The sequence below is a fragment of the Zingiber officinale genome, chromosome 4B (assembly GCF_018446385.1).
Source record: "Zingiber officinale cultivar Zhangliang chromosome 4B, Zo_v1.1, whole genome shotgun sequence".
Taxonomy (NCBI): domain Eukaryota; kingdom Viridiplantae; phylum Streptophyta; class Magnoliopsida; order Zingiberales; family Zingiberaceae; genus Zingiber; species Zingiber officinale.
Window position 1 is genome coordinate 104,247,447 of NC_055993.1, and position 26,435 is coordinate 104,273,881.

The 26,435-nt window shown below is 37.9% G+C and overlaps 2 protein-coding genes across 2 annotated transcripts in view; one reads left to right on the forward strand and one right to left on the reverse strand.

Annotated features, from left to right (window-relative positions):
• The first annotated feature begins 16,143 nt into the window (after nt 1-16,143).
• On the forward strand, nt 16,144-17,246 carry LOC121978498 (60S ribosomal protein L7-4-like). The gene is made up of 6 exons (XM_042530839.1): nt 16,144-16,263; nt 16,346-16,443; nt 16,541-16,598; nt 16,674-16,753; nt 16,832-16,934; nt 17,031-17,246. The coding sequence occupies exons 1-6, from the start codon at nt 16,144-16,146 to the stop codon at nt 17,244-17,246; spliced, it is 675 nt and encodes a 224-aa protein (XP_042386773.1).
• Nucleotides 17,247-19,848: 2,602 nt separating this feature from the next.
• LOC121975853 (galacturonokinase-like) overlaps nt 19,849-26,435 on the reverse strand; it is a 28,563-nt gene continuing 21,976 nt past the window's right edge. Inside the window, exons 8-15 of the mRNA XM_042527745.1 lie at nt 26,266-26,345; nt 24,965-25,064; nt 24,256-24,437; nt 22,758-22,798; nt 22,640-22,668; nt 21,635-21,704; nt 21,231-21,320; nt 19,849-20,264 (exon numbers count right to left, since the gene is read on the reverse strand). Of these exons, the coding sequence (XP_042383679.1) occupies nt 20,020-20,264; nt 21,231-21,320; nt 21,635-21,704; nt 22,640-22,668; nt 22,758-22,798; nt 24,256-24,437; nt 24,965-25,064; nt 26,266-26,345 (837 nt within the window). The 3' untranslated portion in view covers nt 19,849-20,019. The remainder of the gene's footprint in view (nt 20,265-21,230; nt 21,321-21,634; nt 21,705-22,639; nt 22,669-22,757; nt 22,799-24,255; nt 24,438-24,964; nt 25,065-26,265; nt 26,346-26,435) is intronic.

The following is a 26,435-nucleotide window of genomic DNA, read 5'->3' on the forward strand; positions in this document are numbered from 1 at the left end:
GGCTCTGATACCACTTGTTAGGATCTTAGATGGCTAAAGGGGGGGGGGTGAATAGCCTCTTAAAAACTTAAACAAAAACCTTCTACAAAAAACTTGTTAGCACAGCGGAATTAGAAAACTAAAACAAGAAGGAAACAAGCACACTAACACACTGATTTACGAGGTTCGGGGATAACTTGCCCCTACTCCTCGGCGTGTCCGTAAGGTGGACGAGCCCTTGATCTTCGGTAGATCACACCCCGGATGACTCCGGCTAATAAAGCTCTCCTTCTCGGTGGAGTAACCTCTCCACAAAGTCTCAAGAAATATATATGTTAAAGCACAAGACTTACAGAGCTCGGTGGCAAAGAAGAATGAACTAAAGCTTACAACCACGCGAGGATCAGTGGAAACAGAGAAATCACAGATCGTAGTTTTTCACCTGAGAGCTCAAGAACTTAGCACACCACAACGATCAACAGAACGTTTTTCTTTTTCTTGCTTTCTCATGTTCTTTTCTCTCGCTTTTTACTGCTTCTTAAGCCCCTGTCTTCCGCTGTCACGGATCGTGGTCAAACTGCACAGAATCATCGCTGCAGCCAATCCCTCTTCCTCCTTACCTGGTTCTCTGAACTCACACCAATGAAATCACATTTTTCACTAGTGTCTTCTGAGCTCGAACCAATCACCAGGAGTCAAGCGGATCGCAGCCAGATCACACCAGTAGCCGTTGTTGCTTCAAATACACCATGCGCCGCGAATCACAGCAGAAAGGTCATTTGTCGTATTCCTCTTATGGACTTAATTTGAAATTAAGCTCTGAATGATACCTGTGATCCTGCAAACTCAAAGGCTAACAGCACAGAGGGTTATATCACATATATCAGGTAAATCAAATGCAGTGGAGGAATCACAGAAACAATAACAAGTCTGATTGTGTGTGGATCGGTCTCCAGACCGATCCATGGACCGATCAGGGCATATCATGATCGGTCCGAAGCTTGTCTGATCGGTCGTGGAGACCGATCAGGCTTCAGGTGGATCGGTCTCCATGACCGATCCATGCCTTCTTCTCTTCGCAATACCATCTCCTGATCGGTCCAAAGACCGATCAGATTTACACTCGAGCATCGAGTGTTTCGATCGGTCCGCACCGATCAGATTACCGCAAGCATCGAGTATTTCTGATCGATCCGCACCGATCAGATTACACTCGCAGCATCGAGTGTTTCGATCGGTCACCGCACCGATCCATGGAAACTTCGCCATTAGCACCGGATCGGTCCGCCGACCGATCCATGCACATGAACTCTGATCGGTCTCCGACCGATCCAATGTACCATGGAATGTCCACTTAGGTCCCTCTCGGACCTAATCCGGAGAACGAGCTCCCGAGCCCTCTCTGACCTAGTCAGGAGAACGAGCTGCCGAGCCCTCTCCGACTTCGTCTGGTCCAGAGAACGAGCTACCGAGCCCTCTCTGACCTAGTCCGGAGAACGAGCTACCGAGCCCTCTCCGACTTCGTCAGGTTCAGAGAACGAGCTACCGAGCCCTCTCTGACCTAGTCCGGAGAACGAGCTACCGAGCCCTCTCCGACTTCGTCCGGTCCAGAGAACGAGCTACCGAGCCCTCTCTAACTTAGTCCGGAGAACGAGCTACCAAGCCCTCTCGACTTCGCGTGCCAAGTTTCCAATCTTGGACTTTTCCCTTCCACTTGATCAACCTTGATCATTAATCAAACCGAGTTTAATTAACATCTGATACAAACTTAAATCCGTGTCAACATCAAAACAACAGCCAGGTCAGACTGTATCAACACCTTTGACAACTAGCCTAACTTTATTCCTAGTGATTTCCCCAGTTTCACTTAATTTGTTTCTAAATACCCATTTTGTTTCTATTATTTTCTTATTTCTGGGTGGTGGTACTAAGTCCCAAACTTCATTACGCTCAAATTGAACTAGTTCTTCTTGCATAGCTATGACCCAATCTGGGTCTAGTAGGGATTCAGCTACAGTTTTGGGTTCAATTTTTGAGATTAAAGATATTTGACTTAGATTTCTAAAAGATGATCTAGTTTGAACCCTAAGGTCTGGGTCACCAATTATTTGATCAGTTGGGTGATTTGGGTTGACTCTTAGAGTTCTAGGTGGATGATTTGCCTGAGGTTGTTCTTCTTCTTCATGATTTAGAGTTTGGTTGGCTCCTTCAGAATTATTATTTTCTTGATCAAGTTTAACTGGGTGAAGTTGTGTTTGTTCTACTCTTTGTTTGGATTCTTCAAATTTCACATTAGTAGTTTCTTCAATTTTTAGGGTAACCTTATTGTAAACTCTATAGCCCCTACTATTTGGGGAGTAACCTACGAAAATTCCATTGTTAACTTTAGAAGTGAATTTTCCTAAGTGTTCTCTTGTGTTTAAGATGAAAGCTGGACACCCAAATACTTTAAAATATTTTATATTGGGTTGTTTATTATAATAAATTTTGAAAAAGATTTTGTTATGGGTTTTATTTAGTGTTGTTCTGTTTTGCACATAGCAAGCTGTACTAACAGCTTCTGCCCAGAAATACTTAGGTAAGTTGTATTCATTTAACATCATTCTAGAGGCTTCAAGTTGTAAGACCGTTGAATTCGATAGAGGGGGGGGGGGTGAATATCGATTCGAAAATCTCGAGTTAAAACGCAGCGGAAAAGTAAGGAAGTAAAGAGATGAACACGGTTGATTTTTACTTCGTTCGGAGCCTGTGACGACTCCTACTCGAAGGCCCGTACTCCTTGAGTACTTTCGTTGGGTAATTCACTAGCAATTCGGATAATTACAATTTACGTACAAATATTGCTAATGAAAGAAAAACAAAGCTATACCGACAACTAATGAATTAAAGGAAACCGGAGTGAGTCGTCGAAGCTTTGTGAACGTCGTTGGAGCGCAGAGTAGCAGAGTGATTGAGCTCAGAGTTCTCAGAAAGCAGATATATTGAAGCTCCTGCCTGGGGCTTCTTTTATATGCTGCTCCGGGCGTCTGGATCCCTTCCGGGCGCCTGAAATGTGACGTAACACTCCCAACCAGCATGCTCCAAGTGTCAACGTCGTCCTGGGGATAAAACTTGCCTCCGGGCGCCCGGATCCCCTCCGGGCGCCCGGACCCCTCTTCTCTAGAAAGTCCTTCTCCTGCAAGAAAAGGTTAGTCCGAGGCAAGATGTACCCTGCAGCAAAGATTGTTAGCACAGTTTTATAGATAAGCAAAGTATGACTTAGATTCCGTCTTTCCGAGACCGAAATCTAGTCACGATCTCGACTTAGATATCCGAAATGGATCTAAGCCGGATCGACGCCTAATGTTCCCTTCCCGGGAACGCGTCCTCGCAGTCACTCCCCTCCAGTGACTTACCTTACTTACCTGCCAGACGTCCGGTCAGCCCTTCGACCCGTCTGGACTTCTCGCCACCTATCCGGCCAGCCCGTCTAGCTGGACTTCTCGCCAAGCGTCCGGTCAGCCCGTCGACCTCTCTGGACTCATCAACCCGTCGACCTAGCCGGACTTCGTACAAACATCCCGGCTCACCGTCGACTGGACTTCTCCTCGACTTTATCAAAGTGTCAGACAACAACAGACTAACTTAACCTGATTTGTCATTCATCAAAACCTGGGTTAAATCGTTAGTGCTAACCGCACCAACAATCTCCCCCTTTTTGATGGAATGACAACCTGGTTAAGTTAGTGAAAACATATGCAAGAAAAAAACAAGCATTTAAAGGGTTTTTAAGTTAGTTTGTATTTTCAATTCTGGTTTAGCTAACTTAACCACCTAACTCTCCCCCTTTGGCATTCATCAAAAAAATAAGCAAGAGTAAACAAGCATAGTGTAGAGTTACTGAAAACAATAACACTTAATCTTAAAAGATAACTGAGTTTGGTTCAGAATTCAAGGAAAAAAATACAATTTTTAAATCCAAGAAAAGAAGTTGATTTGGGGGAGTATAAAGTTTTGAAAACTTGTATAAAGCAGTAGCTTTTAGCTTTTAGAAAAACCAAAATTCCAAAACTAAGTTTGAAAAAATTTATTTTTCAAAACTAATTGAAATTTATTTTTCAACACTAAGTTTGTATAAGATTCAATTTTCAAAATCAAGGAAAATGAGTTTGAGAAGCTTTAGTAAATTTTTTTTTTTTTTTTTTTGTAAAATTTAACCTTCAAATCAAAATGGCAAAATTAAGTAAAATCAAATTTTAAGAACTAGATTCAGGACAATTTTCAAAGTAAAGTTAAATTAAATTTAAATCTTTACTTTTAGTTTTCAAAGGAGTTTGGTAAAAGTAAGATCATATTTTTAGAATCTTTTTGTAAATTTTTTTTTCAAAATCAAATTTTCAAAGTTTAAAAGTATTAGATTCAAAACCTTTCAAACTTTCAAATTTTTGTAAAAAATTTCACAATTTTAAAAAAGTTGTTTGTAAACTTTGATTTTCAAAATTAAGCTTAAAATTCGTTTTGAAAAACTGAATTAGTTTTATTTCTCCCCCTGAACCTGATATCTAAGATAAAGCTTTTGAAAATATTTGCTAAGAATTTTTAATATAAGATTTTCAAAGTAATTGGAGTAGAATTTTCAAAAGAAATTTAAAAAAAACGCTTTAGTTAATCCTCCTGAATTTGATACTCAAATTTACATAGCTGTCTAACCAATCAGTTACTAACTAACTATCAGACAATAGCAGTTTTCACTTGGTTAGTCAGATTAAGTTGATTATAAGCAGTCAGTGTTTGATTTGACTGATGAGCTTAATCTGATTAATATCTGAGTTGTATTTAACGTCCAGACTTATGCCGATGCACTGATATAAGCATCTTAAGTCCAGACAGTTGACCTATGCATCTCACCCCTTTCTATGTTTTTCAAACACAAGCAAGGTAAACCTAAGGTGTTGGTGAGATGCTCAAAACTAATCCTATGGGTACATGCTTTCTAAGGATTCAAAAACTAATCTAAGGCCAAAACTGTTTTTGAAAATCTAAAAATGGAAAGTTTTGAAAACAGACAAGTTTAACCTATAATTTGATAAAACCATTTTGACAGTATTTTGAATTATCCTAGTCTATGGAGCATATTATCAATGTAAGTCTAGCAGAAATATCACTAGATAAATTCAAAATAGTTTACAGGTGGTGTAGCTACAGAAGTGAGTCATAACTAGATCTACTGAGATGAAGAAGGGGGTGGTCCAGATCCCAAGGATCGGAGAAGTGCCATCAGCTCAGTGTGTCGTGTATCCCCGGCAGCTCGTAGCTCGGTAATCTCTCGTCGTATGTCCCGATGAAAATCAGAGTTCTCCTGCTGGAGACTCGCCATAGCTCTCTCTAATCCGGTCATACGGTCGGACATAGTGCGGGAAGCGTGACCTCGTGCTCTAGCTGGTGGTGGTGGTGGAGCCGGTGCGGCTTCCTCTGGAAATAGTGCGAGCATGAACTCGTCCACCTGTGCGTCTGGATCGGGCTGGTGCTGTGCCCCCCTCCGCCAAGACATAGTCCCGTCATCTCTATCTATATGGACACCAGCTAAGGAGAAGTTTCGAGCTGTGATAACATCGAACTCGGTCATGTTGGCAATGGCTCCTCTAGTGACATCAATGTGCAATGAGGACATATAGGCTGTCAGAATGTGACCATATGGCATATGGACTCGTCTATCAGTCACGAATCCGGCCGAGTAGATAATGGTGGAAAAAATGTGCAGGCTGATGTCAATTTCTAACCTATGGATCAGGGCATAAAGTAAGAACGAATGAAATGGGCGCATCACAGCGATGTCTCGGGTAGTCAGTGGTAAAATACAAAGGACCACAACCCTATAGAGAGCGTAATCCTGGACCCGTAGCTCTACTGACCTAAACTGTGTCACAGTGGGATCTCTCTCTCCTCCAAAGAAATACGAATAAATCGTATCGAGAGTAATATGTGCGTAGGGATCTCCGAACGGTAGATCCCTCGGAGGGTAGCACAAAAAGGGACAAGTAGACGGACGCAGCTCTAAGAACTCTCGGATAGCGCTAGGGGAAAATGTGATATCAATGCCTGCCGCCCTAGTGGTATAGGTGAGATCGTCTACTTTTACTAGGTTATTGCAAAATTCGGCACACAGACTTATGTTTATAGGACTAGTACATTCGACGAGGTTCCTTAAGTTATAGTGGCCTATAACCTCTAAAGCGGAGGGGCATGACTTTAGAAAAAATGATCTATCTATGCAGGTAGTTCTAATGGCCTTATAGATAGTTGACTCAAACTTAATCCTAAGTTCATCTGTGGGAAACCTAGGGTCTGTGCTAGCATTGGAGGGTCCAGCACCAGTGTTTGTTCGTTTCCTACTGTATATATAAGAAAATATTCTAAGAACACAATAGGAGGACAAATTCTAATAACATTTTAGGAGGGAAAGAAATTTTACCGAGGAGCCATCGACAAATAAAGATATGACGACCTCGGTTGAATCGCAACAGCGTCTTCACCGCTAGAAAATTTTAGTTAAAATACTTCCGCGCGGAGGTTCGGAGTGAACCTTAGCAAAAGAGAAAAGTTGGTGGTGCAAAGGTTGGGGGCGCCTGCTGCCCCTTATTTATAGGGGATTCCGGGCGCCCGGGATTCCGGGCGCCCGCCCCTGGTTTTTGATTTTTTTTTTTTTTTTTTTTTTTTAGGTTTGAAGTTTAAGTTTGAATAAAATTTTGAAATTAAGTTTAAAGTTAAAATTTTGAAATTAATTTTTAAATTAAAATTACAAATTTTGAAATTAATTTTTTAAGTTAAAATTTTGAAATTAAAATTAAAATTTTGAAATTAATTTTTAAGTTAAAATTAAAATTTTGAAATTAATTTTTAAATTAAAATTAAAATTTTGAAATTAATTTTTAAATTAAAATTTTGAAATTAATTTTTAAGTTAAAATTAAAATTTTGAAATTAATTTTTAAGTTAAAATTAAAATTGAAATTAATTTTTAAGTTAAAATTTTGAAATTAATTTTTAAGTTAAAATTAAAATTTTGAAATTAATTTTTAAATTAAAATTAAAATTTTGAAATTAATTTTTTAAGTTAAAATTAAAATTTTGAAATTAATTTTTAAGTTAAAATTAAAATTTTGAAATTAATTTTTAAGTTAAAATTTTGAAATTAATTTTTAAATTAAAATTAAAATTTTGAAATTAAGTTAAAATTAAAAATTTGAAATTAATTAAAATTAAAATTTTGAAATTAATTTTTTAAATTAAAATTAAAATTTTGAAATTAATTTAAAAAATTTTGAAATTAATTTTTTTTTTTGAGTTAAAATTAAAATTAAAATTTTGAAATTAATTTTTTTAAATTAAAATTAAAATTTTGAAATTAATTTAAAAAATTTTGAAATTAAATTTTTTTTTTTTAAGTTAAAATTAAAATTTTGAAATTAATTTTTAAATTAAAATTAAAATTTTGAAATTAATTTTTTTTTTTAAAATTAAAATTAAAATTTTGAAATTAAATTTTTTTAATTTAAAATTAATTTTTAAGTTAAAATTAAAATTTTGAAATTATTTTTTTTTTTTAAGTTAAAATTAAATTTTTTAAAGCTTTATTCATCTCACCCGAACTATATTATCAATCAGGAAATCCTATGATTTTGTGAGATGAAATTGGTTTGATTACAGACTTTTGGTTTAACTTGTGTTAGATTCAGACTTAGCTTTGGTTTCCACAAATAGGCATTCTTCGGATAAACTTCTAAGCTTGGTGAGTCACAAGGACATCATTAGGAGTAACCAACCTTTCGAGGTTTTCCGAATAGTTCTATCCACGGAACTTAGTACTAAATCTTGGTCTAACTGGTTAGGATTCATTTAAGGGTAGCTTCGGTTAGTTCCACTTGGCCAAATGCACCAGATCGAAACCATATCTTTCTAGACATGCGATGCCCAAGTTTCCCTAACGTACTATCATCCAAAAATTTCACCAATACCATGATTCAAGTTAAACTTGGTCTCTAATTCTAATTGCCCTGCCGGGTTTGTTAGTTTTGGGTTACCCTGTCGGGTAAGTTAGTTTTGGAGGTGCCAGCTATTCTGGAGCCTCCCCCTGAATTATTGGCCATTAATTTAAGTTTTAATTTTAGGCTTGTGTCGATTCTTTTTATAGTTATAGTTAACTTGGTGATAATTTTGTTGTTTCTTAAACTGTTTAGATTTTGAATTTGATTTAGGTTTGTATTTTGGATTTTGGTTTGATTTATTTATAAAATGTATTTTTTTCTTTAGGTATATAGAATTGATTAAGTCCTACTTGCGTGGTTAAGCACGCTTTCGGGACCCAAGCTTGTTTAGTTGCTTTGTGTTGGGTTAATAATGATTTAAAGGTTTTGTTTGAGTTTGACTTATATCCAAGTCCAGTTTTATTATAGCATGCCTTTTGGTTATTTAGAATTAAATCTAAATTTTTAGATCTTGTTGTGAATTTTTCCAACATTTCCTTTAACTTATTAAGTTCATTTTTTAATGATAAATTCTCCTCCTCAAGTGTTCGATCTTGAGTTGGATTCGAATTTTTTAATTGTTCCTTGAGGTTTTGATTTTCCTCAAGAAGCGATTTATTTTTATTTTCCAATTTAACTAATTTTTTATTCAAACACGAGATAATTCTAAAGAATTTACGATTTAAGTTTAGGTATACCTCTTTGGAACCTTCGGAAACGAGTACGGACTCGTGGCTCGATTCGGGTTCGGACCCGTCTTCCGATTCCTCTGATTCGTCTTCCGTTTCAGCTTCGCGAGCCATCAGCGCGAGGTGACTTTGGTGCTTTTCTCCTTCCGATTCGTCTGAGGAGGAATCGTCCCATGTTGCTTTGAGGGCTTTCTTCTTTGTTGACTTTGGTTTGTCAAGTTTCAATCTTGGGCATTCGTTCTTGTAGTGCCCCTTTTTGTTACATCCGAAACATGTGACATTTCTTGAGTCGGCTGGCGAACTGATCTTCTGAAGATCCTGTTTGCTGAAGCTTCTCTTTTTCCTGGTGAACATTTTCCTTACCAGGTTCACCAGGTGTTCTTCGTCTTCAGAGTTTTGATCGGAATCTTCTTCGGATTCGGGCTTGTTCTTCTTTTCTTTAGAGGAACCTGCAAATAAAGCTACACTTTTCTCGACCCCGGCGTTAGTTTGCTCATGAAGTTCTAATTCACAAAAGAGTTCGTCCAATTTTAATTTAGATAAATTTTTTGAAATTTTGTAGGCATCTACGATTGATGCCCACAAATTGTTTCGCGGAAAAGCATTTAACGCGTACCTGATTAAGTCTCGGTTCTCCATTTGGTGGCCTATCGCGTGGAGACCGTTGAGGATATCTTTGACCCTTGCGTGGAGCTGACTTGCCGTTTCTCCTTCCTGCATTTTTATATTAAAAATTCTATTTAACAGCAAATCTCTCTTTGTTACCTTCGCGTCGCTTGTTCCTTCGTGCAGCTCGATCAGTTTATCCCAAAGCTCCTTAGCGTTTTGATGCGGTCCGACCCGGTTCAGTTCTTCTCGTGTTAGTCCGCAGTGTAGTGTATTGATGGCTTTGTTTTCAATTGATGCCTTTTTCTTCACATCATTTGTCCAGTCTTCAGGGTCTAGTACGTTCCCGGAGTTGTCTACTGGAATTTTGTAAGCCTTTGTGACGCTCATCCATTGGTCGTAGTCTGTCTTCATGTAGACCTCCATTCTCCTCTTCCAGTACGAAAAGTCATCCCCGTTGAATAGAGGAGGACGTACTGTGCTGAAGCCTTCTTGTTGAGACATTATAACCTACACACACGAAATTAACTGGAAAAATATCCCAAGACTTCGTCTTGGATTAGCAGTGCTGGAGAAACAGAAACTCTAAGTTGGTGTTGCACCAATTTAGATTTTAAATGAAAAAAATCTTCCAAAAAGATAATAATATCAGTTTTTAAAAAAAAATTCACCCCCTATCTGTTTGGTGGTTGCACCAAATCAGAGCAGAACCTTGCTCTGATACCACTTGTAAGACCGTTGAATTCGATAGAGGGGGGGGGTGAATATCGATTCGAAAATCTCGAGTTAAAACGCAGCGGAACAGTAAAGTAGATACACGGTGATTTTACTTCGTTCGGAGCCTGTGACGACTCCTACTCGAAGGCCCGTACTCCTTGAGTACTTTCGTTGGGCAATTCACTAGCAATTCGGATAATTACAATTTACGTACAAATATTGCTAATGAAAGAAAAACAAAGCTATACCGACAACTAATGAATTAAAGGAAACCGGAGTGAGTCGTCGAAGCTTTGTGAACGTCGTTAGAGCGCAGAGTAGCAGAGTGATTGAGCTCAGAGTTCTCAGAAAGCAGATATATTGAAGCTCCTGCCTGGGGCTTCTTTTATATGCTGCTCCGGGCGCCTGAAATGTGACGTAACACTCCCAACCAGCATGCTCCAAGTGTCAACGTCGTCCTGGGGATAAAACTTGCCTCCGGGCGCCCGGATCCCCTCCGGGCGCCCGGACCCCTCTTCTCTAGAAAGTCCTTCTCCTGCAAGAAAAGGTTAGTCCGAGGCAAGATGTACCCTGCAGCAAAGATTGTTAGCACAGTTTTATAGATAAGCAAAGTATGACTTAGATTCCGTCTTTCCGAGACCGAAATCTAGTCACGATCTCGACTTAGATATCCGAAATGGATCTAAGCCGGATCGACGCCTAATGTTCCCTTCCCGGGAACGCGTCCTCGCAGTCACTCCCCTCCAGTGACTTACCTTACTTACCTGCCAGACGTCCGGTCAGCCCTTCGACCCGTCTGGACTTCTCACCGTCGACCTAGCTGGACTTCTCGCCAAGCGTCCGGTCAGCCCGTCGACCCGCTTGGACTTCTCGCCAGCTATCCGGTCAGCCCGTCGACCTAGCTGGACTTCGTGCCAAACATCTGGTCGGCCCGTCTACCTGTCTGGACTTCTCCTGCGCACTTTATCAAAGTGTCAGACAACAACAGACTAACTTAACCTGATTTGTCATTCATCAAAACCTGGGTTAAATCGTTAGTGCTAACCGCACCAACACAAGTAAGGTTCTATTTTTTCTTTCTACAATCCCATTTTGTTGGGGGGTTTTAGGGCACGAAAATTCGTGATGGTAGCCATTTTCAAGACAGAATTTGGTAAAGTTATAATTTTTAAACTCTCCCCCGTTATCACTTCTAATTCTTTTAATTTTAAGGTCCTTTTCATTTTCAACTTGTTTGCAAAAGTTTGAAAAAAATTCAAAAGTTTCATCCTTATTTTTTAAGAATTTTACCCAAGTGAACCTAGAGTAGTCATCTATTATTATTAGACAGTATAAGCTTCCATTTATTGATTTGACTCCATGGGAGTCAAATAGGTCTAGGTGTAGAAGTTCCAAAATTGAGTTGGTTTGTGGGTGGATTTTGTTTGCTTACCTTGTTGACAAACATTACATATGGTTGAATCTAAGTTAGCTAATTTTGGTAATCCTTTAACTAATCCATTTAGTCTGCTTATATTTCTGAAATTCGTGTGTGACATTCTTCTATGCCATAACTAGGTTTCTTCTTTTTGTGTTAAATAGCACTTAATTGAAGAAGTGGTTAAGTTGATTGCATAGATGTTGTCTTTTCTAAACCCTTTCAGGCTTATGTTAGGGTTATCTATGTGTTTGATTAAGCATTCTGTAGATAAGAACCTAATCTTATATCTAGTGTCACACAATTGACTGATACTTAGCAGATTATACTTGAAATTTTCAACGAGTAATACATTTGTAATGATAAAGTCAAGTTGTAGTTCAATATTACCTATGCCAATTACCTTTAGTTTGCCATTATTTCCAAAGGCAACTGTTCCTAGGCTTTTGTAAGTAAGCTGAGTGTTTACCCCGCCATGCGCCTATGGCCTGTGTACCTGCATGAACCTCCCTCCATATCCGTGGGGCCGGCACTAGGGGGGCCGCTAAGGTAGCGGATCTACCTTTTTTGTAAGTAAGCTGAGTGAACTTGGTGTGATCTCCAGTCATATGTTTGGAGCAACCACTGTCCAAGATCCACCTAGTTCCCTCTTCGGAACCTTCGGAAATGAGTACAGACTCGTGGCTCGATTCGGGTTCAGACCCATCTTCCGATTCATCCTCTGATTCTTCTTCGTGGGCCATCAGCGCGAGGTAACTCTGGTTCTTTTTTTCTTCGGCTTCCGATTCGTCCGAGGAAGTGTCGCCCCACATCGCTTTGAGCGCCTTCTTTTCAATCAGCTTCGGTTTGTCGTTCTTCAGTTTCGAACACTCGTTCTTGTAGTGACCCTTTTTGTTGCATCCGAAGCACGTCATGCTCCTTGATTCGGGGGAGTTGATTTTCTGAAGGTCTTTCTTGCTGAAGCTTCTCTTTCTCCTGGTGAACATTTTCCTTACCAAGTTCACCAGGTGCTCTTCATCTTCAGAGTCCTGGTCAGAATCTGCTTCAGGCTCAGGCTTGTTCTTCTTTTCTTTGGAGGGACCTGCAAACAAAGCAATTCCTTTCTCGGCCCCGACGTTAGTTTGTTCGTGTAGTTCTAATTCATAAAAAAACTCTTCTAATTTAAGTTTCGATAAATTCTTAGAAATTTTATAGGCATCTACGATAGATGCCCACAAGCTATTACGTGGAAATGCGTTTAATGGATACCTTATCAAGTCCCGGTTCTCCATTTGGTGGCCGATGGCGTGGAGCCCATTGAGGATGTCCTTGATCCTCGCGTGAAGTTGACTTGCAGTTTCTCCTTCCTACATTTTTATATTAAATATTTTATTTAATAATAAGTTTTGTTTTGTTACCTTAGCATCGCTCGTTCCTTCGTGCAGCTCGATCAGTTTGTCCCACAGTTCTTTGGCGTTCTTATGTGGTCCGACCCGATTTAGTTCTTCTCTGGTCAATCCGCACTGTAGGGTGTTGATTGCCTTGTTTTCTGTTGACGCCTTCTTCTTTAGGTCTGACGTCTAATCTTCTGGATCCAGTAGATTTCCGGAACTGTCTACTGGTATTTTGTAGGGTCTGGTGATGCTCATCCACTGGTCGAAGTCCGTTTTGAGATAGACTTCCATTCTGTTCTTCCAATACGGGAAGTCATCCCCGTTGAAGAGGGGAGGACGCACTGTGCTGAATCCTTCAAGCTGTGACATTTTAGTCCTGTACACAAGTAAACAAATAGACACAAAGTCCCAGGACTCGGTCTTGGATTAGTAGTGCGGAAAAAGAGAAAAAAAAAATAGTAGAAAGATCTAAATTGGTGTTGCACCAATTTAGATTTAATTGCTAAAAAAAACTTTTCAAAAAAAGGCAATGATATTAATCGTAAAAATGAAAGCCGAAAAAAAACTAAAAAATATTTTACCCCCTTTTCTGATTGGTGGTTGCACCAAATCAGAGCGGTACCCGCTCTGATACCACTTGTTGGATTGTGATGTTTCGATAGAGGGCGGGTGAATATCGATTAAAACTTTCGTTCGAAAAGAGTTAAGCGCACAGCGGAAATAGAGTAAAGACAAAGTAGGAAATCAAGGCAAGGCTAACACAGTTCGGTTTTACTTGGTTCGAAGCCTGTGTCGACTCCTACTCCAAGGCCCGCACTCGTCGAGTGCTTTCGTTGGGCAATCCACTAGCAGTTCGAATATTTGATTACAGTAAGTTAAGTACAGAAGTGCTAATGAAAAATAAAACCAAGCTATACCGACAAGGGAGGAAAATTAAAAGAACAGGAGCGAGTTGTCGGAGCTTCGTTAGCGTCGCTGGAGCGTAGAGCAGCAGAGCAAGCAGTATGAGAGTTCTAAGTTGTGTTTTTTTTGTGCTCCGCCTTTGACCCTCCTTATATAGGAGGCTTGGGGCGCCTGGATCCCTTCCGGGCGCCCTGGTGGGACGTGGCAGGTCCAACCAGCAAGCTCCACGTGGCGACGCGCGATCAGGATGAGTTTTGCCTCCCGGGCGCCCGGACCACCTTTCTCCAGAAACCAGCTTTCCTGCAAGACAAGGTTAGTCCGAGGCAAATAAATGGTGTATATCCTGCAAAACAAAGTGTTAGCACAGTTTATAAGTTTGACATAAAAAGTATGACTTAGATTTCGTCTTTCCGAGACCGAAATCTAGTCACGATCTCAACTTAGATATCCGAAATGGATCTAAGTCGGATTGACGCCTAATGTCCCCTTCCCGGGAACGCGTCCTCACAGTCACTCCCCTCCAGTGACTTACCTTACTTACCTGTCAGACGTCCGGTCAGCCCTTCGACCCGTCTGGACTTCTCGCCAAGCGTCCGGTTAGCACGTCGACCCGCTTGGACTTCTCGCCAGCTATCCGGTCAGCCCGTCGACCTAGCTAGACTTCGTGCCAGACATCTGGTCAGCCAGGCGACCTGTCTGGACTTCGTCTGCACACTCGGTCAAAGTGTTAGATCACAACAAACCTAACTTAACCTGATTTTTCATTCATCAAAACCTGAGTTAGACCGTTAGTGCTAACTGGACTTCGTGCCAGATATTTGGTAAGCCCGTCGACCTGTCTGGACTTCGTCTGCACACTCGATCAGAGTGTTAGATCACAACAAACCTAACTTAACCCGATTTGTCATTCATCAAAACCTGAGTTAGACCGTTAGTGCTAATCGCACCAACAGGTCTAACCCAAATTGACGGCTCTAGTAACAATGATGAAGGCTTTGTGAGAGTTATTTTACTAAAATCACAAAATTGAGAATAGTAAGCTTAAATTATCCAAAAAGAGGGTTAATGAAAGTTTTCAGATAATAGATCAAGCTCACTTAGTAAAAACTAAACTTAAGTCTGACTCAATAAGACCTAAGTGGATGTCAAAATAGATGAGTTAGAAAGATTACATTATCTATGTTGCAAGTGACTAAGAAATTGAGTCAAGTGATGTATACTAGGCATTATCATGGTCGGCACTCCAATCAAACGACTACAGCTATGATTCAACAAGATTGAAAGACCAAGTGATGTATACTTCTTGAGTCGAGTATCTCTAGAAGAGTAATACAATCCTGCTCAGGACTTCAATCAGATGACCGCAACTTTGGCTCGATGAGATTGGAAGATCAAGGGATATATACTTCTTGAGTCAAGTATCTTTCAAAGAGTAATACAATCTTGGTCAGCGCTTCAATCAAACGACTGCAGCTTTGGTTCGATGAAATTGGAAGCCCAAGGGGTGTATACTTTTTGAGTCAAATGTCTCTCAAAGGATAATACAATCATGATCATCACTTTAATCAGACGATCACAATCATGACTCAACAAAATTGAAAGGCCAAGGGATGTATATTTCTTGAGTTAAGTGTCTCTCTAAGAGTAAATACAATCTTGGTCAGCACTCCGATCAGATAACCACAGTTTGACTCGATAAGATTGGAAGACAAAGGGATGCATACTTCTTGAGTTGAGTAAATGCAATCCTGGTCAACATTCTAATTAAATGATCATAACTCTAGTTCTATGAAATTGGAAGACCAAGTGATGCATACTTTCTAAATTGAGCACTTTTTTTTTTTAGAACAAGTGTAATTGTGATCATCATCTTGATTAGACAATCAGAGTTTTAACTCGTTGAAATTAGAAGATTGGAATTATAGAGACTTGCTTTTAAGCAAAATTGAGGCCGTTGAAGTGTTTTAAATAACACTAGAAATGTGGTTGGAAAAATCAACCAAGCAAAATCATCTTTGGTATTGAGAGATAGAATGAAGGATATTGCTTAAAGAATGTTTCTCAAGGATGAGCAACATTCAATAATCGACTATATCACTTTACTTCAATTCAACAATGGTGATTTAAACATTGAGAAGATGATAAAAGATATATTGATAAGTTTTGGATTTATTCTAAAAGTTGTGGAGAAGTTGTCCTATCGATAAACCACAAGCCCCAGTGAAACAGAAATAAAAAATCCCTATAACGCATTGAAAGGTCACAAACCTTCTAATAAAAAAAATATAGATTCGCTACATTAACGACCCCCCTAGTATCGGTTCCACGGAAATGGAGGGAGGTACATGTAAGTACACATGCGTCAGACGTATGGTGGGAGTTAACAACCTTCTAATAAAACTTATAAATGTAGGAGTTAACCAATAAATGTGGGAGTATTTGGATATAAATATGTAAATGGAGGTGCAATGGGCTATGGTGAAGCACCAGGAGCTCGCTGCCAAGAAGAAGTCCCAAGCGAACCGGAAACTAATCTTTGCCCGTGCCCAACAGTACTCCAAGGAGTACGAATCCAAGGTGCAATTTTTTTATTTTGGGAAAAAAAGACATGTAGTAATCTTCTTTTGTTCTAAATATTCGATTTTTATCTATTGGACAGGAGAAGGAGCTCATCCAGTTGAAGAGGGATGCGAGGAAGAAGGGTGGGTTCTATGTCAGCCCAGAGCCTAAGCTTCTGTTCATCATCCGAATTAGAGGGTATATGATCTATGACACCATTAGAGAATCAATTATTTGATTTGCAATGCTTCTTAGGCTGTCGATGACAATAATGTCTATTGTTATTCTTGTTTAGTATTAATGCTATGCATCCGAAAACACGAAAGATCTTGCAACTTCTCCGACTAAGACAAGTAAATACCGATAACCCTATTTACTATATTCTAGCAATTTTCTAGTGCATACATTTACTTAATACTTTGGCGCAGATCTTCAACGGCGTGTTTTTGAAAGTTAACAAGGCCACAATTAACATGTTACGAAGGGTGGAGCCCTATGTCACATATGGGTATTGACATATTCCTTTACTTTAGGAATGTGAGACCTTCAATACTTCATATTGTACTTGTAGTTAGTATTGTTCTAGGTATCCTAATCTCAAGAGTGTCAAAGAATTGATTTACAAGAGGGGATATGGAAAACTAAACAAACAGCGGATTCCTTTGACCGATAATTCAATCATTGAGCAGGTACGTATTGAGTGGCATTCTTTCACTTTTTATATTTGTTTCATTCATGTTGTCCTGATCATGTTCGAGTTATATTTCAATATTTGTGTGTTTCAGGGTTTGGGTAAATATGGTATTATCTGTATTGACGACCTCGTTCATGAAATCGTGACCGTCGGCCCTCATTTTAGGGGAGCAAACAATTTCCTCTGGCCCTTTAAGTTGAAGGCACCTCTGGGTGGCCTTAAAAAGAAAAGGAATCACTATGTTGAGGGAGGAGATGCAGGGAACCGTGAGGACTACATCAATGAGCTAATTAGGAGGATGAACTAAGTAAGCATCATGAGATGAGAGAGGTCATGTTAATCTTGGTGCAGTTCAATCAAAATTTTTGGCTTGTAAATATGTCAATACCTGCATTTTTTTGTTTCCTCCATGATGAGTTTTTCTTTCACTCTGCATTATGTTTTGCTATAACACAGTTGGTATGAAGTAGTAGAATTGGCTTATTCTCTCTTTGCGTGAGCCCGATATGAACATCTGAGGGGGTATTTAGTTGATAAGTTTGGAAATGAAGGAATGGAATGATAGTAAAAGATAGTGTTTAGATTGTGAGTTTGGGAATGACATTTTGGAAATGATTACTAGATTTATGGGAATCAACCAAATCTATATAACTTGATGAATTTCATTTCCATTCCTATTCCTATTCCGTCCTACTATCAAACTCATACCCATAGTCATTTCCATCATTTAACCAAACACCCCTTGAGTTTAACAAGTGTATGATCTCTTGAAGAAATGATCTTTTTGATGGTCGTAGATGAATTAGACACTCCTGTGTCAGGCGTTTTTCGTTGGCCTTGAGCTCATTCGACAAAACTTCAACATGAAGGTGAAGTTGAGGATAATCAATTGCAAATTGTCACCATGTCACTTGGACAATCTCCATCCTATTTGACCTATACCTTCATCTCGAATACTTCGCACGTCTCAACATATCGAAGAGAACCTCCAAGTTTCGGTTATTATCGAGCAAGGCAGATATTTGACACTGGACCGTTCTGGTCTGGTTCACATTTAAATATGCACCATGTGCTTTGAGGTCCTTCGGTATGGAACCTCTATTATGAGGCCTCCCCTAAGCATCTAAACATGCCCAGGATTAATGGCGTCATTTTATGAGATTTATGAATTAATTCGTCATTTTAAGGGATGAAATGACGAATGGACGGTTGGTTAACTACATTGCAGATCTCGTTCCTTGTCAGACTTATCGTACCTTAATTTTCCGTTCAAGTAAACGGACCTCCTCAATGCCCAACAAAGTCTGATAGAGTTGCTCTCTTAATGCTCATGGAGAGAGGATTCTTCTCAAATATGACACCTAACTCATCTCAACTATAATTCAACAAGTAAATCAAAATTTGTGATAGTTTCATCAACATCTATAGAAACAGTGCATATGAATTTTAGAATGTGTCATCGCTAACCAGACAAACCGTGATCACCATCAACATGGCTTTGCATGAGAAGAAGAGAGCCATATATAGCCAAGGACAAACTCGCCGACAATGAGATGAGCTTGTTGTAGCACGAATGCACATGTATATGCCGGCAAGTCATCCTTGGCTGCACACCACTCTCTGCCTCATCAGGCAAAGCCCTTGCCGTGCGACTAGTCACCGTCTGCCATTCACATTTCTGCTCTATTTTTCTGGCTTCATAGAACTTGGTATATATAGGCAGCGCCTAGTTAAGACATCAAACAAGGTGGAGATTTTTTTTCGCACCTTCATATTTCAGTGCCAAGTAGAATCTTTCCTATTGCACTATGATGATGAATGAGCTTCAAACAAAGAAAAAAGAAAGTGGGAGTGTTTGTGATGATGATCTGTTTAAGAGATTTAGTGCTCATTGTAAACTACTCTAAACTCAGATTTTTCTTTCTATTGTCACTGTTTGGAAGAGAAAAATATGTTGAGAGCTTGTAGATATGTTCCAAAAATGATCAATTATGAAAAGAGAAGTTTGAATTGATGAAAGTTAGCTGCACAAGAAGAGAAAACATATTAGAAGTTGATTAGGTAGTTCAATATGATCAATTAAAGAAGTCATATAGATAAGAGGCCCAAAGGACATTTAATCTAGTGTAGTAAAATATGACTCAGTCAATTTTACTACTGTTATATAGAATTTAAGGGAGAAATAAAATCTATGTAATTAAATTTAAAGTAAGTGGAATAAGTAGTACAATTTGAATTTGATGGAAGGAAAAGAATCCTACTGTTGACTGGCATTGACTCATTTCAGGCGATTTATTCTTGCCAGTTTGCATGCTTTCTAGGTGCATTGCACTTGTCTTTTTCAACTTAATAATGATGGGGCTATGACTGCTAGTCAAAGTATAATGTCATACCAGTAACTAGATTCTTGATTTGTGTTTCTAAAAGAGATGGAAGAACTGCAACCAAAGAACAGATGGAAGATTTTACCTTCTCTCTTTATTTGAGATGTGCCTGTCGAGTTTTTTATGAGGTATCTGGTTCTGTGGAAGAAAAATATAACTGGGAGGTCCACCCACCTAAATGTTCCACCAGATGTTGTTCATAAGCTTATGTTTTCCCAAATAGCATCACAAATGGAGGAGAGGAAAGTTCAGTTGGTAGTGCTAATGATGATTTCTGTATTCTAATTTATTCAAAAGTTTCATCAGTATGTACCTGGTTTTTCAGCAGGTTCTGGAAAGACTGATGGCAACTAATGGAATGACCATTGGCATGGTTCATGATCTTTCTATTACCAACCTGGTAGGATCTTCAACAAAAACAAGTGAGGTTTAAAATGAATTGGAAGCTGTAAATTGCTTCAATTTAATTTTCATTCGATACACATATAAGCATGCACATCAGAGTTTATGAGAAAAATACAACTATTGGAAACCTCAGTCTGTGATCATGCTTGGATCTTTTTATTCAAGGTAACAAACAATGATACATTGCAAAGCTCAAGGGAATAATGAATTGAATGTGTCCGTAGAGACAATGAAATAATAGGATGTAGACTCTAGTTAGTACAAGCCAGACTTCCAAGGGTTGAATTTCATCTATATGACATGAGCAGCATCTCCTGGTTCACATATCAGTACAAGCCTGGCTGGCGAGATCTTGCTGGCAAATGCGGGTTGAACCTTCTTGTATTCCTGTTTAACAAAAGCAGCAGCTTCCTCAGCACGATCAGCATCAACCAGAGCGAGACAGCAGCCTCTAAATCCAGCACCACTGAAGCGTGCTCCAAATACACCAGGAGCCTTCAAAAGGATTTCATACAGATCTATCATCTCTTGGCACCCTGCAACAGTAAGAGTTTGATTATGTTTGGTTCTGTTAAACTCGAAAATTTAAAAAAATCTAATATTTTCTATTGCATTCATTATGTGATAATCATTACATGGGTATAACATAAGAGTCATGATTGAGCTCCAAATATAAAGTACGAACATGGACCTAGACACAACTACACCATCTAACCCATTAACTCTAGTATTCTTCAACACTTCCTTGAGCCAGAAGATAAATACTATGTGTCTAATTGATTACATAAATTAGAAAAGTAAACATAAAAAGAATAACATTGACTAAGAATAACTATCATACACAACTAAGTAAAGTTCTGGAAATTATTGATACAGCACATAGGCGATGAATTTTCAACCTCAAACATGCATCGATATAGAGGAAGAGAGATATCTCAACAAAAATCTTGAGTTTCTCCCTCAAGCGGCACATAAAAGAGCATGCAGTAGATAGGGGGAAAAGGTAAGCCCTAAAGGATCCCAGAGGAAAGACCAATAGCACAGCTTAGCTTAATTCTTTCTCTGGTTTGGTCTTCATTAGAGATACATAGCATAGCTTGGCCCTTGGCTAAAAGCTCCAGTATCATGTCTGTTTTCTACATCTATCCTATGCTAAGTATTACTTTTTCAAGCACATTAAATATTTCTGGTTCCAGCTAGTTGCAGCTAAATCCTACTTGTGTTCAGAATATGTTTTTTCACGCAACGCATTATCCTTTTATTTTCACTTCCTCTTTTATTTTAATCCGACACATCTTTTCTCTGAAAGAAATTAATCAGATTTACCTATCCATTTTATGCCACCAATACGTAAAGAAGGTGAGGGCTACAAGGATATCTTGGTGTACATCAAATATTCTTAATAGTTGCATACTGAGAAAGCAAGCATAACAGGCAAGAAATATTGATCAGCAAAGAGTTGAAAATAATACAAGTTGGTATCAATTTAAGTATTTAGTTACCACACTCGTAATTCTTAATAGAACTGCGACCAGAAGCAGACACAAGCCTCCCAAAATCTTCCAAATCTCCAGAAGCCCATGCCTCAAGTCCTAAAATTAACAAAAATGAGTAAAAATTGCTAAAATGCCCAAAAATATATTGCAGACATTACTGCAACTGCAACAGGTAATGCATAGCTATAGGAAGTTCAGTTGTACTGCAATTTCATGTATCAAGTACCATATTGCATCTTCACTCGTTGATTTCACTTAATCAAGTTTATAAATTGTCTCTTTTATCTTTTAGTTCATTATGACGATTTTCATTAATTGCATAAAATAAGTTCTAGGATCTCATGAATAATTATTTGGACAATACTGCTACGCCAAAGAAAAACAAGGCAGACATGGGTAAGAGAAACAACCTTGTTTAACCCGCTTATTTTCTGAGAAGTAGTGAAGAGCTCTTTTTGCCTGATTAGGCTTTAACAAATCCTGAAAATGGATAAGAGAAGTAACTTTAAAAAACCATAAGAAAACACTAGCTTATCATATCAAACAGTTTATTCTCTTTTTTTTTCACTTCCTAAGCAAACTAAGAGTAACAATGCAAGTTGCCTTAAAATGTTTTTTTTGTCCAATCTGCCATAAACTACTCAGTTTCTGATTTATTCTGAATGCCAAATATTAATTTATCAATTAAAAACCAATCAAATAGACTGATTATTGATAATATGGAACTATGGGGAGATACCAAACAAAAGGCAAAACTTGGATATATTAGATTCAAAGAATAAGAACTTTACCTTCTAGGAAACAGCAATTGTTAACTGCTTCATATTATTAGAAGATGTTAGATTAGTAATTAGGGAGAAGGAAATAAAAGTGACCATGGTTATTGATTGCTAAAATACCAGAGTTTTAGAATATTGAGAACAGATTTTCAAAAGTAATCAGATACTCAATGACTGTAAAGGTTAAAAAGAGCCAGTTGAATAACAACAGCAATGACAATAAACCTTATGTGATGAGTATTTGAACAGCTGCATGGAGAATTTTCCCATTGTGATGTTGAACTAATACCACTAAACATTTTTTGTTTAGCCAAGTTTTATATGCAATCAAAATATGCCATAGCACATTATGAGAAAAATGCTTTGGCAAGATTATAAAGAACAGTGGACCACTAGTCACAACCATCTGTGCTGCCTGTATGAATTTTATGACACCATTGAACTCTGCATAGGATTATACCTCATGTGCTATGCAGCTCTTTTAATTTAATTTAGGTTTTCTTTTAATTATGTTAAGAAACTTAAGAATGATGTCAATTGACTTAATGAAATATCTCAAGAAAAACAGAAATTGCAGCTGTCAGGAATAATTATTAATGACCAATATGATATTATCGTACAAAAAAAGGAGCATACCTTGTGTGCTTCAAAGAAGACTGGATCAACTGTAAAAAGCAAAATCAGCTAATATTATTTGATATATTATATTCTCCAGGTAAATAATCCACCCCTCCCTAAAACATTATTTTCTTACCGTTGCAAAGAAGAGGTTCCATGTATCCATTACCTGCAGCACTGTAAATGTGGAATTAACACTGAAACATATGACTTCCAAAGAATTAATGTTCATTTGAACTGCTGTAAGTTTAATTAAATATTTTAGATTCTTCTGCAAGGATTTGTTGTCTCATTCAAGAACATTTACAACACAACATGGAACACCATGCTAATGCTAGGATGTCTGTCATGTATGTATGCATACTACCAGATCAAGGATACAAATTGCATGTCTTGTGTATGGTAACATACTTATCCAACTTCACCATCAATAATTGGAAGTATACCCTTCATCAAGATGCCCATATATATTCTGGTATAGAAAAGACCAACAACTGAAGTTGACTAAAGGACTTCACGAGGTTTGCATTTAAAAATTTGTTGCATAAGTTGGGTGATGGAAAATGAAAGAGAAAGCTTTAATGTGGCTTTGAGCTTTCCTTATTTACATAATTCCAGAAAGATATTAAAACTAGCTCTTAAGACAGCAAATTTCAAGGGCATGACAAGCTAAGTAATATTATTAGGTATTTCTTGCTAACCTTTAAATACAGCATCATCCACTGAAGGAATTATCAAACAAATAATGTCATCCTGTGGAACTCTAAAGAGGATAAATTTTTAGGCCATACTCGACTAGGAAAAATTGACAAATTTGTCAAGTATAATCAATGAGAATAAATAAATATAACAAAGTTCATAACTTCATTGATCTGGTCTGGTCTTTGATGAATCTTCAACTCTTACATTTTGGCAATAAAATACAGCCTTCAATCCAGATGCTAGGAAGATGAAACTTCTTGGATTAACAAATATCTTCCATCAATATACAATGCAAGTTCAAGGATGCTTTCATACAAACTAATCTTGATGTTGTGCATGTTCAGATGCACCCTTAAAATAAGACAAGAACCTAAATTGCAATGAGGACTACAAAGTGTGGAAATCATGATGCACAGAACCGTGCCCAATGGAAGGAGTTGCTTTTTGTTATTGCTGGGGTACCAAACATCACTGAGATTGTCTCAATGGTACTTCGAGGAGCCAATAGGATGGGACACTCATGGGGAAGAAGCTTCATTTGTTAGAACATAAGAGAGAAGATAGCAAAGGAAGAAGGAAGAAAAGGATGTAGGAGAGAGACAAGGAAATAAGAGAAGAGGAAGACTCAAGCATCAGTTGATGAAAATGGTCTTGTGAGCAAAGAGATGAAAGAAGGGGAAAGAGAGGACACATTTAATAATAGGTTACTGACAATACAGAAGCCTTCCAAAACACTAAGAAATTCCTCCTAAATTGCTAAAAGTCAAATTAAGGGCACATGAATATATGCAAGTAGAATTTTCCTTTGAAAACAATGTATCTTTCTGCAGAGAAAAAGGAATCATGTAGAACTAAGATACTTTATGAAATAAACCCAACATCCACATTCACATGGTGCACAATACCACATAATGCTTGGCAAAGTATCTTACTCTAAAAGAATTTCTGCTGCTTCCTTGCATTCTGAAACGCGAGTATTGTATCCAGAATTTCTTATTAGAGGTTCCTTTAAACCTGAAAATGCCAACAAAATCTTGTATGTAGCTTGTCCGTGAGATCGCTGACATTGTCCATTTTGCAGATTTGAGAAGTAGACAATGTCGTGTTTCCTTGTCTATTCCAATAAAAGCAGTTAGCAGATAAAGCCATTGAAACAGAAATGACTTCAATTAGTATCAAACAAAGTTGTTTCAAGAAAATGTTGAACATACTAGTTTAAAAAAAATCAATATTAAACTAGGTATCAAAGGGTACAATATGCTAATTTTGTTCTAAATACCTAGTTGTTGTGTATACCCACAATAGTAAGAGTAAGAAACGATAGGATTGTTGATTTCAAACTCCACTAACCAAAGCTGACTACTTAAAACTAACTCCAGGTTTTGAGAGAACATAAAGACAAATCCCTTATTTCTCCTGTTTCTGTGGCCTCCTATGCCCTCTTCTTTAACTTTTTACTCCCTCACTTTACCCTTCTGTTTACTTTCCAAATGTCTGCCTAGAGAAAATGTCATAATTTGAGGACTCATATAATAGGAAAAGTTCATCCAGCAGAAAACTAAGTTGCATCTAGTACTGTAAAACTATAACAAATATATACTCAAACAAAAATAGAGCTCCATTTGCCCCACTTGGACTTACCTTACAGTCAATCCATGTAAGATGCCCATACTTTGAAAGCAAAATGGCTGACTGATCCAGAATTCCATTTTGCAATAGTAAATATCCATTCTCAATTAACCTGCATGATGTAAGTTACCAAGAGCTTGTTATGGCACAAATCAAAAAGGTTCTAAAATCAATTACATGTGTGCATTTTGTGACTATAGCCAAAGTCTAAAAGACCAGCACATAACCGCTTAAAGTCCTAGACCGGAACAGTTCTGTAATGGGACAGTGGCACAAGTTGACACTAATCAGTTTGTGTCAATATAGCAGCAGGGGAGGAAGAGGAAGAATAGAATATGAGGGGGAGGGGAAGGAAGAAAGAGAGGGAAAGGGAGAATAAGAAGACTTACCTCCATTGATCATCCACCTACCTCCTAGAGTTAGCAATTTTAGAGAGAGATCATAAAAGAGATTGGATTGCCCAACATTCAAGTTCATTGATTTGTGAAGAAGTTTCTTCATTGATGAGGGCTTTGATGTATGCCCACCTTGCGCACTTATCGATGATTTGAAATAGGGCTACAATGTCATGAAGTTGTGACAACTTGTTCCATATACCAGGACTGATTCAGAACTGTACATCTTATCCGTATCATGCAAAATGGGAGGAAATTTAAAAACTTCACCATAGATTTAAAAATAAACACATTGACAAATGTAAATTTATAGGAAGTGTTTTCATGATTTGCATCTTCTAAGCATGACAAAGGTAGGTGATGCAAATAATATGATAAAATAAAGCAGATCATGGTTTAATTTAAATTTTAATTTTCTTTCTTTAAAAAATATTAGTATGTTCATATTTTATACTTTGTCTATAACATCTAATCCATGCTGCATCAAGTCTTAAAGACTGGGGCTGGGCTACTGAAATGCTTATCTATAAGTCTGCTTCTCTGTAGTTATTTGTTCTTCCTTGCCAGACTGGTGTAGGCACACAACCTTGTGAAATTGTGAGATTTGCCGACTGAGGCACATAGACTTATCTCATCCAGCTCATGCTGTATCAGCAGATTTTCATGATTTCCATTCACCAATTAGCTCTGTGCTAAACCTATTGCTAATGCTTTTGATGTTGTAGAACTTTTGTCCTAGAGAAAAACATGACTCTGTAGTAAAAATAAAATTGAAACTACAGAAATCAGTAGAAAAATTTTAACTCTCAAAGAAGTCTGTCCACACATTAAAACCAAGAAATCATAACTGTAACAGAGAAACTAACCATTACAAAATCTTGAATTCAATTTTAAATACACTATTTTGGAAGAGCTTACCGATCAAGTTCAATGTTATCTTCAGGGGATATAGTGTTACCATTTACACTTTCTAAAGCTAAAAGGTAAGCAATGCCAACCTGTTCATAAAAACAATGCAAATATATTAGCTAACAAAACATGCTTTAAGACAAGGAATATAATTAAAAAAAATGCAGTACCTCTGGTTT

Coding starts and splice junctions, on each gene's coding strand:
- LOC121978498 (XM_042530839.1), top strand. CDS start 16,144: ATGGAGGTGCAATGGGCTATGGTGAAGCACCAGGAGCTCGCTGCCAAG. Junction 16,264..16,345: donor CCAAGGAGTACGAATCCAAG/GTGCAATTTTTT, acceptor TCTATTGGACAG/GAGAAGGAGCTCATCCAGTT. Junction 16,935..17,030: donor ATAATTCAATCATTGAGCAG/GTACGTATTGAG, acceptor TGTGTGTTTCAG/GGTTTGGGTAAATATGGTAT.